Source organism: Heterodontus francisci, chromosome 16 (assembly GCF_036365525.1).
Source record: "Heterodontus francisci isolate sHetFra1 chromosome 16, sHetFra1.hap1, whole genome shotgun sequence".
NCBI lineage: Eukaryota > Metazoa > Chordata > Chondrichthyes > Heterodontiformes > Heterodontidae > Heterodontus > Heterodontus francisci.
The window spans coordinates 26678633-26697333 of NC_090386.1; the positions used below are offsets into that span (position 1 = coordinate 26678633).

An 18701-nucleotide genomic window follows, 5' to 3' on the forward strand; every position below is an offset into this window, starting at 1 on the left:
CTCCACCAGCTGCTGTGGTGGTGAGATTTGAACCTGTGTCCCCCAGGGCATTAGCCTGGGCCTCTGGTATATTAGCTGTGATATTACCACTATACCACCCCTCCCACTTATCCCTCCTGATGTCTGAAAATGATTATTAGTATCACTCATACTGAATTCAACCTGTACAGTTGTCTGGAGGAGGATATGCAGTGTTGATGGTCCAACACTTGGGAACAGGAGGAGGCCATCTAGCTCCTCAAACCTGTTCCACCATTCAGTGAGATTATGGCTGATCTGTGACCGAACTCCACATACCTCCCTTTGCCCCAGATCCATTAAATTTTTGTTAAGCAAAGATATTATCAATCTCCGATTTAAAATTAATTGATCTAGCATCAACTGCCATTTGCAGAAGAGAGTTCCACCACCCTTTGCATTTAGAAGTGTTTCCCAACTTCACACTCAAAGGTCTGGTTCCAGTTTTTAGACTATGCCCCCCCAGTCCGAGACTCCCCAAGCAATGAAAAAAAATCTTTCTTTACCCCATTAGTTCCTCTTAATATCTTGAAAACTTCAATCAAATCATCCTGTAACTTTCTAAATTCTAGGGAATACAACCCTAATCTCTCCTCATAATATAACCCTTGTAGTCCAGCTGTCATTTTGGTAAATTAATGCTGCATTCCCTCCAAGGCCAATATATGTTGTCTAAGGTGTGGTGCCCAGAACTGCTCATACTACTCCAGGTGTGGTCTAACCAGGGCTTTGTATAGCTGTAACATAACTTCCGCTCCCTTGTATTCTAGTCCTCACATTGGCGCAGTGGTTAGCACCGCAGCCTCACAGCTCCAGCGACACGGGTTCAATTCTGGGTACTGCCTGTGTGGAGTTTGCAAGTTCTCCCTGTGTCTGCGTGGGTTTCCTCCGGGTGCTCCGGTTTCCTCCCATTTGCCAAAGACTTGCAGGTTGATAGGTAAATTGGCCATTATAAATTGCCCCTAGTATAGGTAGGTGGTAGGGGAATATAGGGACAAGTGGGGATATGGTAGGAATATGGTATTAGTGTAGGATTAGTATAAATGGGTGGTTCATAGTCGGCACAGACTCTGTGGGCCGAAAGGCCTGTTTCAGTGCTGTATCTCTAAACTAAACTAAAGACCAGCACTCCATTAGCCTTTTTGATTATTTTTGTACTTGTTCCTGGTTTTTTTAATGATCTGTGTGCCTGGACCTGCACAGTTTCTAGCTTTTCTTCATTTCCAAAGTATCCTGTTCTATCCTTTTTAGATCCAAAGTGGATCACTTCACATTTGCCTACATTGAAATCTATTTGCATCTGTGGAGAGAGAAACTGAGTTAACGTTTCAGATCTGTGGCCTTTCATCAGAATTGGCAAAGTGAAGGGGTGGGTGGAAGAAGAACAAAAGGAAAGGTCTATGATAGGGCAGAGGGCAGGAGAGATTAAATGACACAGATGTCAAGGAACAAAGACAAAGGGAGTAATAAAAACAAGAAATGCTGGAACCACTCAGCAGGTCTGGCAGCATCTGTGAAAAGAGAAGCAGAGTTAACGTTTCGGGTCAGTGACCCTTCATCGGAAAGACAAAGGGAGTGCTAATAGTTCTATTAAAAGACACAGCATTAGTCCAGAGAGAGTGTTAATGGCAGAATAATCACCAGCTCTGTCCAAAAGCAAATGTCTAAATAACCAGTTTAAGACAGGCCCATGCTTAAAAAATGAAGTAAGATAAAATAAGGCAGTCATGCTCTGAAATTGTTGAACTCAATGAGTCCAGAAGGTTGGAGAGTGCCTAATCAGAAGATGAGGTGCTGTTCCTCGAGCTTGCGTTGAGATTCACTGGGACACTGCGGCAGGCCAAGGACAGAAATGTTGGCGTGGGAGCAGGGTGATGAATTAAAATGGCAAGCAACCGGAAGCTTGGGGTCATGCTTGCGGACTGAGCGGAGGTGTTCTGCAAAACAGTCACCCAATCTGTGGTTGGTCTCCCCAATGCAGAGGCGACCACATTGTGAGCAGCAAATGCTGTATACTAAATTTAAAGGAAGTGCAATAAATCGCTGCTTCACCTGGAAGGGGTGTTTGGGGCCTTGGATCGTGAGGCGCGAGGAGGTAAAAGGGCAGGTATTACACCACCTGTGTTTGCGTGGGAAGGTGCCATGAGAAGGGGACGAGATGTCAGGGGTGATGGAGGAGTGGACTGGGATGTCACGGAGGGAACGATCCCTTCAGAATGCTGACAGGGGAGGGGGAAGATGTGTTTGGTGGTGGCATCAGGTTGGAGGTGGCAGAAATGGCAGAGGATGATCCTTTGGAATTGAAGGCCGGTGGGTTGGAAAGAGGACAAGGGGAATCCTGTCGTGGTTCTGGGAGGGAGGGGTGAGGGCAGAAGTGCAGGAAAGTGGTTGGGCACTCCTTCCTATCTCCCCCTGGACCATGACCCCACCGCAGAACATTAAGCCGCTGCCTCCAGGACTGTTACTGACCTCATCTCCTCTGGAGATCTTCCCTCTACAGTTACCCACCTCATTGTCCCGCAACCCCAGACAGCCCGCTTTTACCTCCTTCCCAAAATCCACACACAGGATTGTTTTGGTAGACCCATTGTTTCAGCCTGTTCCTACCCCACTGACCTTATTTCTTCCTATCTTGATTTTATTTTTCTCCCCTGGTCCAGTCTCTTCCCATCTACATCTGTGACTCTTCTGACGCCCTACTGCCTCCAGTTTATTATGGACGTCCAATCTCTCTGCACCTCCATTCCCCATCAGGACAGTCTGAGGGCTCTCTGCTTCTTCCTTGAGCAGAGGCCCAACCGGTCCCCATCCACCGCCACCCTCCTCCGCCTGGCTGAACTTGTTCTCACATTGAACAACTTCTCCTTCAATTCCACTCACTTCCTTCAAATAAAAGGTGTTGCTATGGCAGTCATGCTCTGAAATTATTGAAATCAATGTTGAGTCCAGAAGGCTGTAGAGTGCCTAATGGGAAGATGAGGTGCTGTTCAAGCTTGCGTTGAGGTTCACTGGAACACTGCAGCAGGCCAAAGACAGAAATGTTGGCACGGGACCAGGGTGATAAATTAAAATGGCAAGCAACCCGAGGCTCGGGATCATGCTTACAGTGTTCAGCAAAGTGGCCACCCAATTGGCATTTGGTCCCCCAATGTAGAGGGACGGCCGCATTGTAAGCTGCGAATACTGTATGGGTCCCAATTATGCCTGTATTTTGTGGGGTATGTCGAACATTCCTCATTCCAGTCCTACTCATGTCCCCTCCCCTAACTCTCTTTCCAGTACATTGATGACTGTATCGATCCCGCTTCCTGCTCCCGCCCCAAACTGACAAACGTAATCAACTTTGCTTCCAATTTCCACCCTTCTCTCACCTTTACATGGTCCATCTCCAACATTTCCCTTCCCTTTCTCGACTTCTTTGTCTCCATCTCTGGGGATAGGTTGTCTACTAATATTCATTATAAGCCCACGACTCCCAGAACTACCTCGACTACACTTCTTCACACCCTGCCTCCTGTAAGGACTCCATTCCATTCTCCCAGTTTCTCCGTCTCTGACGTATCTGTTCTGATGATTCAACCTTCCACAACAGCACTTCTGATATGTCTTCCTTTTTCTTCAACCGAGGATCCCCCCCCACTGTGGTTGACAGGGCCCTCAACCGTGTCCGGCCCATTTCCTGCACTTCTGCCTCACCCCTTCCCCTCCCTCCCAGAACCACGACAGGGTTCCCCTCGTCCTCAGTCATTTCCGTCACCTCCAGCGTGAAGCCACCACCAAACACATCTTCCCCTCCCCTGTCAGCATTCCGAAGGGATTGTTTCTTCCGCGACACCCTGGTCCACTCCTCTATCACCCCCGACACCTCATCCCCTTCCCACAGCACCTTCTCATGCCATCACAGGTGCTGTAATACCTGCCCTTTTACCCCCCTCATACCCCCCCCCCCCTCACTATGCAAGGCCCCAAACACTCCTTCCAGATGAGGCAGCAATTTACTTGTACTTTCAATTTAGTATACAGTATTCGCTGCTTACAATGCGGCCGTCCCTCTACATTGGGGGACCAAATGCCAATTGGGTGACCACTTTGCTGAACACTGTAAGCATGATCCCGAGCCTCGGGTTGCTTGCCATTTTAATTTATCACCCTGGTCCCGTGCCAACATTTCTGTCTTTGGCCTGCTGCAGTGTTCCAGTGAACCTCAACGCAAGCTTGAACAGCACCTCATCTTCCCATTAGGCACTCTACAGCCTTCTGGACTCAACATTGATTTCAATAATTTCAGAGCATGACTGCCTTTTTTTGTTTTATTTTATCTTATTTTATTTTTCAACCATGGGCCTGTCTTAAACTTGTTTTACAGGTTTTTGCTTTTGGACGGAGCTGTTCATTATTCTGCCATTAACACTCTCTCTAGACAAATGCTTTGTCTTTTAATAGAACTGTTAGCACTCCCTTTTGCCTTTGTTCTGTGACATCTTTGTCATTTAATCTCTCCGGTCCTCTGCCCTATCATAGGCCTTCCCTTTTGTTCTCCCCTTTTTCACTTGCTCAAAACCTATTACATTTCTAACCTTTGCCAGATCTGATGAAAGGTCACAAACCTGAAACATTAACTCAGTTTCTCTCCACACATGCTGCCAAATCTGCTGATTTATTTCCAGCACTTTGTTTTTATTTCAGATTTCCAGCATCTGCACTATTTTGCTTTTATTGAAATCTGGTTGCCACAGTTTTGCCTATTCACTTAATCTTACCATTATTCTTACCCTCTTGATTCATGAAGGGGCATTCAGTGGTGTTGATTTAGTCTTGTAGGAAAACAGAACTAAACTTCGCTGTGTAGGTTTTGTTTCTTAACTGGGGTCTAGAGGCTTTAGGTGTTTTGAGAGAGTCTGTGATGTTATCCGAACTCTCTCCATCTGAAGCTTGGGATACCACGTAAGACGAGCACAGTGCCTTGAGAATTCTTTCCCTGTTGATTGATTGGCACATTGAGGTAATAGTAACCTAACCCACCGGACAGGGATCCCATGGGATTGTGGAGGGGAATAAATCCCAGTTTTACTTCCAACCCAATCTTAGTCTCCACTGACTTCAATGTCAAGCAATATCAGGCGAGGTGTAAAACAATTGTTACACCTGATCCTGTCAGTTTCCAGACAGGTGGGTTAGGTTCAGATTGCCTCTATTACTTCTATTGCTGCACATTAATTAAAAATGTACTGTTTTTCATGGATTGCCTGCTGTCTTTCTGGAACTGCGATGGGAAGAAAGGTTTTCCAGGGAGTCTATATTTACAGGATGGTACCAGGTACCATAATATTTGCAAAATGACCTTAGAAAATAAGACCACGGGATTATTTTTAACCGCTTTCTTTGTTTTTTGCTCCTGTTTAGTGCGATAGTAAATCTGTTTTATCAGCCCCTCTACAATGATATGAAGGATCAATACCTGAAACTGCTGGCTGCCAGGGTAATTGAAACATTGCTGTTTTATTCCAAGTTAGCCTCTAACTTCTAGAAATTGTGCACCTTTCAATCATGTAGCACTGATTTTGGATTGCGGGGAGGTGAAGCTTGATTGCATTGTTTATTGTCTCTGTGCTGTGAGCCCAGAATGCAGTTCCATGAGCACCAGAAGCTCTCTGGTATCCACCCTGTGAGGTCAGTCTTCGTGTAAGCCAAGGTAATTAGTGTCGGTGGGCTATCAACTGCGAAGGACATTTTCAGCCGAGCCAAGTGCTGCCCTTACTCAAACATGTACACTTTCTGGTGGTGGAGCGGGAGGGAGCAGACAGTGGGAGGCATGGATTATGATCAAGAGCTGATTTGCCACCCCCGGTCTCTTTTCCCTCCCCCGCCACCCCCCCAGCCCCCGCAACCCACCTTGACATCTAGTCAGTTGTAACGAAAGGAAATGAAAGAACTTTTTTATTTATATAGTGTCCTTCATATCATCAGGACATCCTAAAGCATTTCACAGTTAGGGTTGCTCTTGGAGCATAGTCACTGTTGTAATGTAGGGAAATGAGCCAGCTGGTTTGCATACAGCTAATCTGTTTTTAATGAGGACAGCAGGAACTAGGAGATCTCCTTGCTCCACCTCCAGTAGTTTCAAGGGGTCTTTTAACACCTCTACCACTGACTCAGCTGGCTTCTGACCAGGAGCTGAGCCTGGGATAATCTTCTGTCTGATACCACACCAGGTGATGTATTTACTTTCTCTGCTGCCAAAGAAGCTCTGCTGCATTTGAGAAATATGAGGAGCTGCAAAATATTTACTCTTACTCGCGTAACCTCTGCTCAAGAGGGTGAACGTCCAACCAGATCTTTGGAACCTATCAATGCTGGATTGAACTTAGAGTTGGGAAACATGCATTAGTGGTCTGGGGACAACTGTGCCTCTCCCTGGAGAAGCATCTAGCTTCTGGAATGGGCCATGAAGCTAACATTGCTGCACTGCACGTCAGGCTCTGACCCTTAGTGATTACGACACAGAAGGACATTTAGCCCATCAAGTCCATGACGGCTCTCTGGAGAGCAAACCAATCAGTCCCGTTCCCTGGCTTTATCTCTAAGTTTATTTCCCTCAAGTGTTCATCCAGTTTCCTTTGGAAATCATTCATCTTCGCTTTCACCATCCACGTAGGCAGTGATTTCCAGGTCACTATCACCCGCTGCATTTTTTTAAAAAAGTTCTTCCTGACATCTTCCCTGTATCTATTTCCCAAAACCTTAAATCTGTGTCCCCTAGTCTTTGCACCATCAGCTAATGGGAACAGCTTCTCTTTGTCTACCCTATCTAAGCCTGTCATAATCTTGTACACTACTATCAAATCTCCCCTCAATCTCCTTTGCTCCAAGGAGAACAACCCAATTTCTCCAACCTAAACTTGCAGCTAAAACCCCTCATCCCTGGAACCATTCTGGTAAATCTCCTCTGCACCCTCTCAGGGACCCTCACATCCTTCCTAATGGCCTACTCCTGCTTCTTGTTTCTATGTTTCTCTCAATATGTCCTGCCACCTTCAAAGATCTATGCACATGAACCTCCAGGTCCCTCTATACTCTTTAGAACTGCACCATTAAGTCTATATTGCCTCTCCCAATCCCTTCTGCCAAAATGCATCACCTCATATTTCTCTGTATAAATTCCATCTGCCACTTGTCTGCCCATTCTGCTAGCCTGTCTATGTCCCATTGCAGTTGATATCATCCTCACTGTCTGCCACACCTTGAAGTTTAGTATCATTGGCAAATTTTGAAATTTTATTCTGTATTCCGATATCCCAAACTATGTAAGATATTTATTTTCAGCATCCTATGAATAATTTAATGATCATGGGTACTGATTTGTATTTCAACTCTGATATGGGGAATGGACCTCCAGAGTCAATTCATCTTAATTCACTGAGCTCCTTTTGAGAATAAGTTGGGTGATTGATTAGAAATGAGATTGAAAGTTACAGGTGAACGTTATGTTCAGGCAATTACCTTTGTTTTTAAAAAAAAGTACATTGTAATGTGCAATACCAGAAAATGTAGGGGAAGCTCATTGCTTTGGAATTTTGTAAGTTTTACACGATTACAAATTGTCTTAAGAATTTTGCAACAAGTTTGTACGAGACCATGATGGTGTGATTGTTCATGATGTGTTGGAGGACTACACTTAATGGTCTTTTCCCATTTCATGCTTTATGTGAAGGTTTGAAACTGAGACTACAATTCTCTCCTGTTTACCTGAAGGTGAATTGTAGAAGTTTCTGCATAGGTCTGTTGTTTAATTTTAGACATAGTGGGGGCAATGGTAACTTTGGGTTACAGTGTAAATCAGAAGCCCGAATTAAATATTTTAATTCTATTGACTGTAATGGGAAAAAAAGATTGGGAGAGATGTGAAATGGGCAGCCAATTTGCACAGGCAAAGTTACCTCAGTGCTTTCCAATACCTGCAATTTTCCTACACAATAACAGTGACTGCACTTTAAAAATGATCCACCAATTGTGAAACACATTTGCATTTCCTGAGGATGTGAAAGGTGCTATATAAATACAAGTTGTTTTAGTTCAGTTGTCTATATTTGGACCCTAATTACCCAGTATTGGGCTTGCATTTTTTTTTTGACATGCTCATAAAGAATGAAAGATATGCATTTTCTGCAGCCTCCTGATCACACCTCTCAAACATCCCAAAGCGTTTCAAGTACAGTTAATGACTTTGGCCGGAATTTTACAGTGGATGGACGGGAGCCGGACTCCGATGTGAAAGTCGGTGGAGAACCCGCTTTCACCTAGCACGGGGATCTGTCCCGTATTTTACGGGTCCCCAGGCTCTAATTGTCCCGAGGCGGGACTTGCACCCGCTTGAGGGAAGAGGTCCCGCCTCAGTGAGCTGCTGGCCAGTCAGCGGGCTGGCAGCTCTTAGTCCCAGCAGCGGTGGCCACTCCTAGGATTGCAGCCCAGCTGACGTCATGGATCCAGGAGGGAAGGTAAGTTGGGCATGTCTCACCAGGGGGGTCAGTCCTTCCCTGGTGAGGCTGGAGTGGTCATTCGGGGCAGAGGGGGGTGTCTTGGGTCCCGGGGGGTGGGTTGGGAGGCGGGGGCGGCCCTCAATCGGGCACCCTGTGCCTGACTGCCATGCCCCCCCCGACCGAGACGCGGAAAGGCCGGCAGTTTATCGCTGGGGTGCCTTTCACGTCCCCAGCACACCCACTTGCCATGGGTAAAATACCCGTGGAAGCAGGCGAGGGCTCTTAAGTGGCCACTTAAGGTCCTTGATTGGCCTCGGGCAGGCGGGCCATTTCCCACCCCCCGCCCGATGCCGTAAACTTGTCAGGAGGCGGAAGCGGGGCGGCTAGGCCTCCCAGAGCCTGCTGCTCAATTCTACGCCGCCCCCACGCCACCATCCAACCCGCTGGGTGGCGTAAAATTCTGGCCTTTGTGTGCAGTGACTGATATGTGGTCAAATCTGGTAGCATCTTTGTGAATAGCAAGGACTGTGCAATAGCAGCGAGAGGAATGTTCAGTTAACCTGTTTTTGGTCACGTTGATTGAGAGGAATTTCGACCAAGTTTACTCCTTTTAACCAGTGCCTTAAATTCTCTCCACATTCATCCGTCTTGGTTTTAATATCCATTCCGCAGGTCTCACTATGGTAACAGAAGACTTGTGAATTTTTGATTTAAAAATTCAGATTAATTCCCTGTAGAAGGTTGCAGTTTAATTGTCGACCAAAGTACAGTTTTAAAACATTGGGTGAATTGTGGAAGGACCCTGCTAAGTTTACTCAACACCCATACCCGCATTTTAAGCTGAAAGGTAACCAGCTTTCATTATTTTTGGCTGAAGATCATGTTGTTCCTCTTGTTGTATATCGATATAAACATTGCGTTGTGATGGCACTATCTATCTTTTGAGTAGCTGATGCTGTCATTTGGAAGTTTGGAGTGGGCCTCCTGGGAATGTCAGTATTTGCAGGGATCCTGTGTCCGCGCGTACAGGTTTGAAAGCCAGTGGCTTACCTTCTGCATTGTGGTGCCTATTCCAAAAAGGAAAAAAAGTGCATTTATATAGCGCCTTTCATAATCTCAGGATGTCCCAAAGTGCTTTGCAGCCAACAAAGTAGTTTTGAAGTGTTCTTACACCCGAGAGGTGGACAGAGCTTTGGTTTAATGTCTCATCTGAATTACGGCACCTCTGACAATGCAGTACTCCCTCAGTACTGCATTGGAGTGTCAGGATTATGTGCTCGAGTCTCTAGTGTGACTGTTGCATTATAGACTGACAGCTAACATGCTGATACTTTACTTGCCAATCTCTTTCAAATCTGACTGTTTTTTTCTGCATCAATTTGGCTGCATTTCTGGCAACAGCAATATCAGATCCTGGTGTATAATGGAGACGTGGACATGGCCTGTAACTTCATGGGAGACGAGTGGTTTGTGGAGTCTCTTCAACAGAAGGTGAGCTTTTTTTCCTATCGCTCTTGGTTCGGATGTGGCTTGTTTGCTGTGTCAAGTTTGAGTGGCTTCGAGCTGTGTGGAAGTAGCAGACTGCTAATTGTGTGCATCTACATTTGGTTGAGAGTAACACTTCACACACAACTGGGTGTATAGAATGTCTGGGGAATATGCAAAGTCTGAGGTAATACACAGCCATTTTGTGTATGTGTGGAATTTTCCTTGTACGTGATTTAACAGACATAACCAATGCAAACCACGGGTAGTTTAAATGTAAACACATCAAGCTGCTGTATAAAACACAGTTTCAGTCTCATCCGGAGTATTGTGTTTCATTCTGGGCACTGCATTTTATGAAGGATGTGAAGGCTTTAGAGAGAGTGCAGAAAAGATTTGAGAATGGTTCCAGGGATGAGAGACTTCAGTTATGTGGATAGATTAGAGAAGCTGGAGCTGTCCTCCTTAGAGAAAAGAAAACCGGTTGAGAGGAGATTTGATAGAAGTGTTCAAAATCATGAGGGGTCTAGACAGAGTAGATAGAGAGAAGCTGTTCCCACTGGCAGAAGGGTCAAGAACCAGAGGACACCAATTTATGGTGATTGGCAAAAGATCCAATGGTGACATGAGGAAAAACCTTTTTTTAATGCAGCAAGTGATTAGGATCTGAAATGCACAGCCTGACAGCGTGGTGGAGCTAGATACAATCGTGGCTTTCAAAATGGAATGGGATAAGCTCCTGAGGAGAGAGAATCTGCAAGGCTATAGGGAAAGGGCAAGGGAATGGAACTAGGTGAGTTACTCTTGCAGAGAGCTGGCACAGACTTGACAGGTGAATGTCTTCCTTCTGTGCTGTAACCATTCTATGATTGTATCATCTCTTAATCAAAAGTCACTCTTCAGAATGCTGCTTTGTATTGCCGTACAAGGTGATAGAAAGGAAGAACTTAGATTTATATAGCACCTTTTTGACCTCAGGAAGTCCCAAAGTGATTTACAGCTAGTGAAATACTTTTGAAATGCAGTCACTGCTGTAATGTAGGAAATGCAGCAGCTAATTTGCACACAACAATGTCCCATAAACAGCAATGGGATAATAACCAGAGAAAGTTTTAGTGATGATGGTTGAGGAATAAATATTGGCCATACGCCTGGGACCTTTCTACATCCACCTGAAAGAGCAGACAGGGACCTCACTTTAACGTCACATCCAAAAGAAAGCAACTCCTTCAGTACTGTACTGGAGTGCCGGCCTAGATATATTTTTTTCTCAAGTGTCTGGATTGAGCCTAGAAGCCACAGCTTTGACATTTTGAGGCCAGAGTGCTACCCACTGAGCCACGGCTAACACTCTGTGCATCTATTGGGTTTGGATATATACTTGAAAAAGAAATATGGTGGAGTTTAGACTAATTGGATAGCTCGGAAAGAGTTAGCACAAGCACGATGGGCCAAATGGCTGCCACCTGTGCTGGATGAGGCTCTGATTTCAATCATTCCAGGTACAGGAAGAGAAATGAAACTATTGTGGCAGTAGTTCCGAAGAAGGGTCACTGACCCGAAACGTTAACTCTGCTTCTCTCTCCACAGATGCTGCCAGACCTGCTGAGTATTTCCAGCATTTCTTGTTTTTATTTCAGATTTCCAGCACCCCCAGTATTTTGCTTTTATATTATTGTGGCAGTAGGTCTACTTGGCCAGGGCTCTGTTACATGCTATATGGAACTGGGGATAACCCAGATTCTTGATACTATTCTCTTGCTGGATAAGAGGGAGAGGAAACAGCAATGAATTTGTGCTGCCTCAAAATCCCATAACTGGGGAACCAGTAAACAGTCACAAATATACACTGAGCTCTAATTTTGATATGTTCCCAGAGTTAGGAGTTGGTATGCTGGGCTAGCTTTGAAGCCACTGGTTTAAATTTTAGATACAATAGAAGTTGTGCTGCTATGTTGGATCCTGAAATGGATTCACTGATAATGTTGCTCTGCTTATGAGCAAGATCTGTCCAACTCGAGTTCATTACTATCCACGCCTTGGATTTGGCAGTTTTATGTGATGAATATTTAGAGATCACTCCATTGGAATACAAGGAAGTTAATTCGGGCGATGAGAGGTCATGCCTTGTAAATCAAATTGCTCATTTTTTTAAATAGAGCAACTGATGGGCCAAGGCAAGCGTTGCATGGTTCCACCAAGGACATGATGCAAATAGCGCTAGTCAGGTGACGCTAGCCTTGGGCTTCAAAAGTCTTTTGTTTGCACGGTCGGGTAGCAGGCCTCTAATAGGAAGGATGAGATTGCCCTGGAGAGGGTGTAGAGGAGATTCACCAGGGTGTTGCCTGGGCTGGAGCATTTCAGCTATGAAAAGAGACTGAAAGGGCTAGGGTTGTTTTCCTTAGAGCAGAGAAAGCTGAGGGGAGATATGATTGAGGTATACAAAATTATGAGGGGCATTGATAGGTTAGATAGGAAGAAACTTTTTCCCTTAACGGAGGGGTCAATAACCAGGGGGCATAGATTTATGGTAAGGGGCAGGAGGTTTAGAGGGGATTTGAGGAAACGTTTTTTCACAGAGGGTGGTTGGAATCTGGAAAGCACTGCCTGAAGAGGTGGTAGAGGCAGGAATCCTCACAACATTTAAGAAGTATTTAGATGAGCACTTGAAACGTCATAGCATACAAGGCTATGGGCCAAGTGCTGGAAAATGGGATTAGAATAGTTAGGTGCTTGATGGCCGGCACAGACACGATGGGCCAAAAGGCCTGTTTCTGTGCTGTATAACTGTATGACTCTATGAGAAGGAGAAAGCTGAGGGAGGGAAGGAGCTGTGGGTTTTGGAATCTCTCTAGAATCAGTGCAACACAACTTTATTCTAAGACAACTCTGCAGTAGACAGAGGTTTCTCAGGGAGGTATGACCTTTACAAGGTGTTGTCAGACCTGCATCGCTGAGGAGAGCGGAGTAGCGGAGGGTTGGTTTGCTGCCTTTTGGGACGTTTTATGTCGGAAGCTCGGTCTCATCTGTGCGCGCCTGCTCTGTTTTCCCCACAGGTGACAGTGAACCGTCGGACCTGGCTGTATGATGACGGGGATGGTGAACAGGTGGGCGGATTTGTTAAGGAGTTCGACAACCTTGCTTTCCTGACAATAAAGGTATGGCCACATGATAGTGTGAATTATAAATAAAAGCAGGAAATGCTGTAAATTCTCAGCAGTTCTGTCAGCATCTGTGGAGAAAGTTAATGTTTCAGGTCCATGTCCTTTCATCAGAACTGGAAGAAGATAGAGATTTCACAGTTTATAAGCAAGTCCAGAGCCAGGGAAAAGGCGGAGGAAAGATGAGACAGAAGCTCGAAGAATGGCACCTCATCTTTTAGTTAAGCATTTTGCAGTCTTCAGGACTTAATATTGAGTTCAACGATTTCTGCTCATTACTGCTGTCCCAGAAAATGGAAGCAGAGGTTGTTAGTAATGATTAATGGTAATGCCATTTACAGCCGTAGACCCATCTTCTGTTACTTTTCTTGTCCCATCACCAACTTTGTTTTTTATCTTGTATCATCCCTTTTGTCTTTAATCTCTCTTGCCTTCCACCTTATCACAGATCTTCCCTCTTGCCCTTTCTGTGCCTCTACTTATAAACTGCTACTTCGCTAACTATTTTTCAGTTCTGATGAAAGGTCATCGACCTGAAACATTAACGCTTCCCTCTCTACAGATGCCTGCCTGATCTGAGTTTTTTCAGCATTTTCTGTTTCAATTTCAGATTTCCATTATTTTCAGTGTTTTGCATTTGTTTTAGCGTGAATTAGAAGCTGTCCAGTATTTAAACAGTGAAGGTGAACAGCTCCCCTGCGCAGCCAGTGGGTAAAGGCACTGGACCAATGTTGAGCACAGATACACGGACCCAGGCTCCATCGCAGTCTGTGTCATGTTAGCTGATCTTGCCCAAGGCAACAAGTGAGCGACAGATGGCCCTGGCTTGGGGAAAAGAATCTAAATTAGCTTCAGGAAATTGTAAACGTCAGCATATCCAAAACTCTGCTTCCCACAGCCTAATGCGGACCAATCCCTGTTCACCCACCACCCCTGTTATCGCTAATTAACATTGGACCCAGTCCGGCAATGTTGTGATGTTAAAATTCTCGTCCTTGTGTTCAGATCCCTGCGCGGCCACATCCCTTCCTCTCAATGGAACCTCCTCCAGCCCTACAACCCTTAGCTTGGTGTTCCTCCAATTCCGGCCCTTTGGCCATCCCCCACGCCACCTAGGCCCTAAGCTGTAGAATTCCCTCCCTAAGCCTCACCACTTCCCTACCCCCTTCTCTACCCCCTTCTCCTCCTTTAAAACCTACCTCTTTGACACTATCAATTTTTGTCTGATAACGTTCCTGTGAAGTGTCGTGGAATGTTTTACAATGTTAAAGCACTCTATAAAATGGGCCTCCCAATAGCTAAGTTCCTGCATGCAAGACGGTCACTTGAAGGCACCAAATGAGAAAGTTTAGAAGTGAAAGAAAGTCGATGCCAATAAATTATACATTATATTTACAACAGTCATTTCATTTCAAATCTTTGATTTTCAGGGAGCAGGTCACATGGTGCCAACAGACAAACCAAAAGCTGCATTTACGTTCTTCAGCCGTTTCCTACGCAAGGAGCCATATTGAGACTGCCTGGCAAGAATTGCACCAGGAAGTCTAAAGATTGAGGTCACATTGCTGGACAAGTGTGCATCTTAAATAGAGGATAAGAGTTTGAAGTGTGTTCTGAGGCAATATGTGGAAAGATTGAGAGTTGATGTGACCACTTCATGGAACATCAATTCCAATCCAAGAGGGTTATTGCCTCCCAACACGCTCGAGACCAAGTCTTTTCTGTATAAGGGTCCCATCTGTAAATATTAAACACTCCCAGGGAGTGCCTTTCAATTATTGGCACATTCCTCGGACACCTCTCCCTGCAATCATGGGTACAATCCTGGGTCCTGACCTCCCTGAATTTAATGGCATTTCCTGTGGTCAGCTACCCAAAGGGGAACAGTGCTTCTGTTGGCATACATCCATAGAAATAATCTAGTAAATCAAGAAATAGCCAAATTCTGAAACCTGATAAACTCCTGGGTCTGGATACCCAGCTTGGAAACCTAAATGGGTTTTGCTTTTAACAGAGAAATATAATGATCCCTAGCCTGTTTAGAACTGTTAGTATGAGTAATACTAGAAATTCAAATGAACTGCAGTCTCCTCTATGTTGAAATGATTGATTCAGAAAATTTCTAGCAACAAGTGTTGACCCAGTATAGGAAACTGAAACTTGCAAATGGCGAGCTTAATGGGGGTTTGTGCAACTTTAAATTTTGTGCTTTACTGTTTCTGATCTTTGCTGCTGCTGCGCCACACAATATGTTTGCTGTGGCTCAATTTCTCTTGTAAATCTGGGGCAATAAGGCCCATGGGAAAACTTCTGTAGTGCAGCATCTGAGCTCCAGCATTACTGCGCTGATCTGGCATTGGTCCAGACTTTGCAGATCCGGCAATCTCTGTGGCGAGATCTTTAACTTTCCCGATGTGGAATTGATTGTAGCCGTTCTTTAATGGGGATTCCCAGTGTTGAACTGCAGTGATGCCCTCAACTGTGCAAGCAGCTAGTCGCATTAAAGAATTTTCTCAGGCACACACTAACCTGGAAATTAGCACTAATAAATCGCTTTTTATAAATTTTAGAGAATGAAATAAAGATTGGGATGTACAAAATGGGGTGAAGGTAGAAGCTGAAATATTAAAATCTAATTAGTAATTTAACAACATTCCACAAATATAAAATGATTTGCTCAGGGCCAGATAGGTTGTTCAATGGTAGTTATTACTCAGATCACCATTTAAAACCCCAGTTACACCTCACTGAACAAGGCTTAACTTTTGATGGGGTTTCTAAGTGATATGAGAGTGGAAAAGGGGACGTTCTCACCAATTCAATCGATTTCGCTGATTGCTGGCTGGCTCTGGGGGGGGTGGGGTGTTGATCCACAGTGCAGCCTGTGGGGGAGCAATGAATGATGGATTGCAACCTCAGGATTTCCCCACGTACTAAATCCTGAAGTTGAGGTCAGTTTTAGACAGCTAATGACGGTGAATGCTGACAGTCCGCCATCAGAAACCCTCAAATTCCAGGCCATTACTTTTACACCTGCTCTCTTTTACTGTAAAGGAGGTTCCTATGGAAATTGGCTTCGACCAGCCATTTTGTTTTAATTCTAATGCACAGTGAGTTATGATCTGGAATGCATTTCCTGAAAGGGTAGTGGAAGCAGATTCAATAGTAATTTTCAAGAGAGAGTGGGATATATACTTAAAGCAAAATAAATGTAGGGCTTTGGTGAAAGAGTGGGGGAGTGGGACTAAGTGTTGTTTCAAAGAGCCAGCACTGGCTTGAATGGCTTTTTGTGTTGTAATATGTAACCTTTATAAACCTCTGGGTAGGCAACAACTAGAGTATTGCGTCTGGTTCTGGTTACCACGCTATAGGAAAGATGTGAGGGTGCAGAGGGGATGTACTGGAATGATTCCAGGGATGGGGGATTTTAGCTCCAAGGTTTGGTTGGAAAAGCTGGGGTTGTTTTCCTTGGAGCAAAGGAGATTGAGGGGAGATTTGATAGAGGTGTATAAGATTATGACGGGATTAGATAAGATATACAAAGAAAAGCTGTTTCTATTAGTACAAGGACTAGGGGACATAAAATGCAGGAGGATATGAGGAGGAACTTTTTTATGCAGCGAGTGGTAATGACCTGGAACATTCTGCCCACGAGGGTGATGGTGTAAGCAGAGACGATCGATTATTTCAAAAGGAAATTCGATGGGCACGTGAGGGAAATAAACTTTCAGGATTATGGGGATAGAGGGACTGGCTGAATTGCTCTACAGAAGGTCACCATGGACTTGATGGGCCGAATGGTCATCTCCTGTGTCGTTCTGACTCCATGTAGGATCTTCATGTCTGGTGATTTGATTTTTTTTTCTCGGTCTGGTTGCCTTTTTTTAAACTGATTTATAAGAAATGAGGATGGAAAAGCTCAGAGCTCAGGTGCATGAGGAATCTACTCTTCCATTTACAGGGGAGAGGAGGAGGACTTTCACTGTGCATCAGCTCCTCCACGGGCAAGATCCCAAGGCTGCACGCATGCCTGCCAGCTCGGCTGATTAAAGATGCTGATGGAAAGGAGAAGTGGGCACAGCTTTGACTAAAGACTTTCCTTGAAATTTGCACTTCTCAGACTTAGATACCTCTCTGCTGTAAATACTGGTGATCTGGCTCTTAACTTTTATAGTTATGCCAATTATGCACTAAGAACCACCAAATACCAGGAATGCACAGGCTAAATATTCAGAAGCTATCCAAAGGGTAGTTGAGTTGTGGAATAGGTGAGCAGGAAGGGCCTTCAATGCAGACAGTGTAAGATTAGAGAGAGATTTGAATACATGTCTCACTTGAGGGATGGTGGATTTGAGTTGATGGGGTGGAGAAAGAGGACAGATTTGTTCAATATGTTGGCCTTTTCCAGTTATGAATTAGGCACTGAGAACAGGGCTCAGGCTATAGTAATGCAACCTAGGGGGCAATCTGCTGTCTCCAGATATTCCCTGCAGGGTAATATGATGTAGCTTTGTACCTTCTCTATGGAAAAATTCTACCTATCGTATATGTGATCTGCTATGTTTTGGAATATGCTAGTGTTTTAACAAAATTACTGAAAGTCTGAAGAAATCCTTTAATAAAACGTTCTTTTGAGCACTTCAGCTGGTTTCTTATTAACTACACTTGATCAGTCAGCCGTGCCACAGTTGGTAGTACCTTCACCTTTGACTCAAAAAGTTGCAGGTTTAAGTCCCACTTCAGAGACTTGAGCACAAAAGTCTCAGCAGATACCCTAATGCAATGCTAAGGGAGTGCTGCACTTTTGGAAGCGTTGAGAATGAGACATTAAACCGAGGTTCCATCTGCACACTCAGTGGTCATAAAAGGCCTCATGACGCCTATTTTGAAGAAGAGCACGGGAGTTATCCCTAGTGTCCGGGCCAATATTTATCCCTCAATCATCACTTGGAAAGAAAGTCCTACATTACAACAGTGACTACACTTCATTGGCTGTAAAGTACTTTGGGAGGTCCTGAGGACATGGAAGGTGCTATAAAAATGTGAGTCTTTTTCTCAAGGGTGAAAGATAATCCAGACTGAGTATATTGTTCAGATATTTCTTTAACCAGATTTTTTTCATTCATTTATTACATTCCTTTTTCTCTGTCACTCTTGTATTTTTGTATAACCTGCTCTTTCATTCTTTTGATCAGTTATTTTCTGTTCTTTTCCTTCTCTTGCTGCCCTCCTATTTTATCTCCCTATCCCCAATCTGCTCCCCCACACCAATTATCTACTCACGTACAGGAGCTCAACAAGGATTGCTGTGGATGATTTTCCTTTGCATCATTCCCTATCTCAGTAGTGCTGGTGGCAGGAATGGCATAGAAAAACACACAATAAAGGAGTGGGCTGAACTGAACTAAGAAGGGAAATGAACGTATTGACCGGAAAGAAGCAGAAAACGTCTGATTATCAAAATCCGCGCTTGCCACCCTACAGTATGCTGATCCAATGCTAAGTCTCAGCAATGCCTGCTCAGTTCAAGTTTAGTTGGTTTGTTTTTCTGTGAAGGTGG

The 18701-nt window shown here is 44.6% G+C and overlaps 1 protein-coding gene across 1 annotated transcript in view; it reads left to right on the forward strand.

The window, feature by feature from the left end:
* The window catches only part of LOC137378246 (lysosomal protective protein-like), a 122473-nt gene extending 104689 nt beyond the window's left edge, over positions 1-17784 (forward strand). Inside the window, exons 17-20 of the mRNA XM_068048472.1 lie at positions 5422-5497; positions 9897-9986; positions 13037-13138; positions 14572-17784. Of these exons, the coding sequence (XP_067904573.1) occupies positions 5422-5497; positions 9897-9986; positions 13037-13138; positions 14572-14655 (352 nt within the window). The 3' untranslated portion in view covers positions 14656-17784. The remainder of the gene's footprint in view (positions 1-5421; positions 5498-9896; positions 9987-13036; positions 13139-14571) is intronic.
* Positions 17785-18701: the final 917 nt, after the last annotated feature.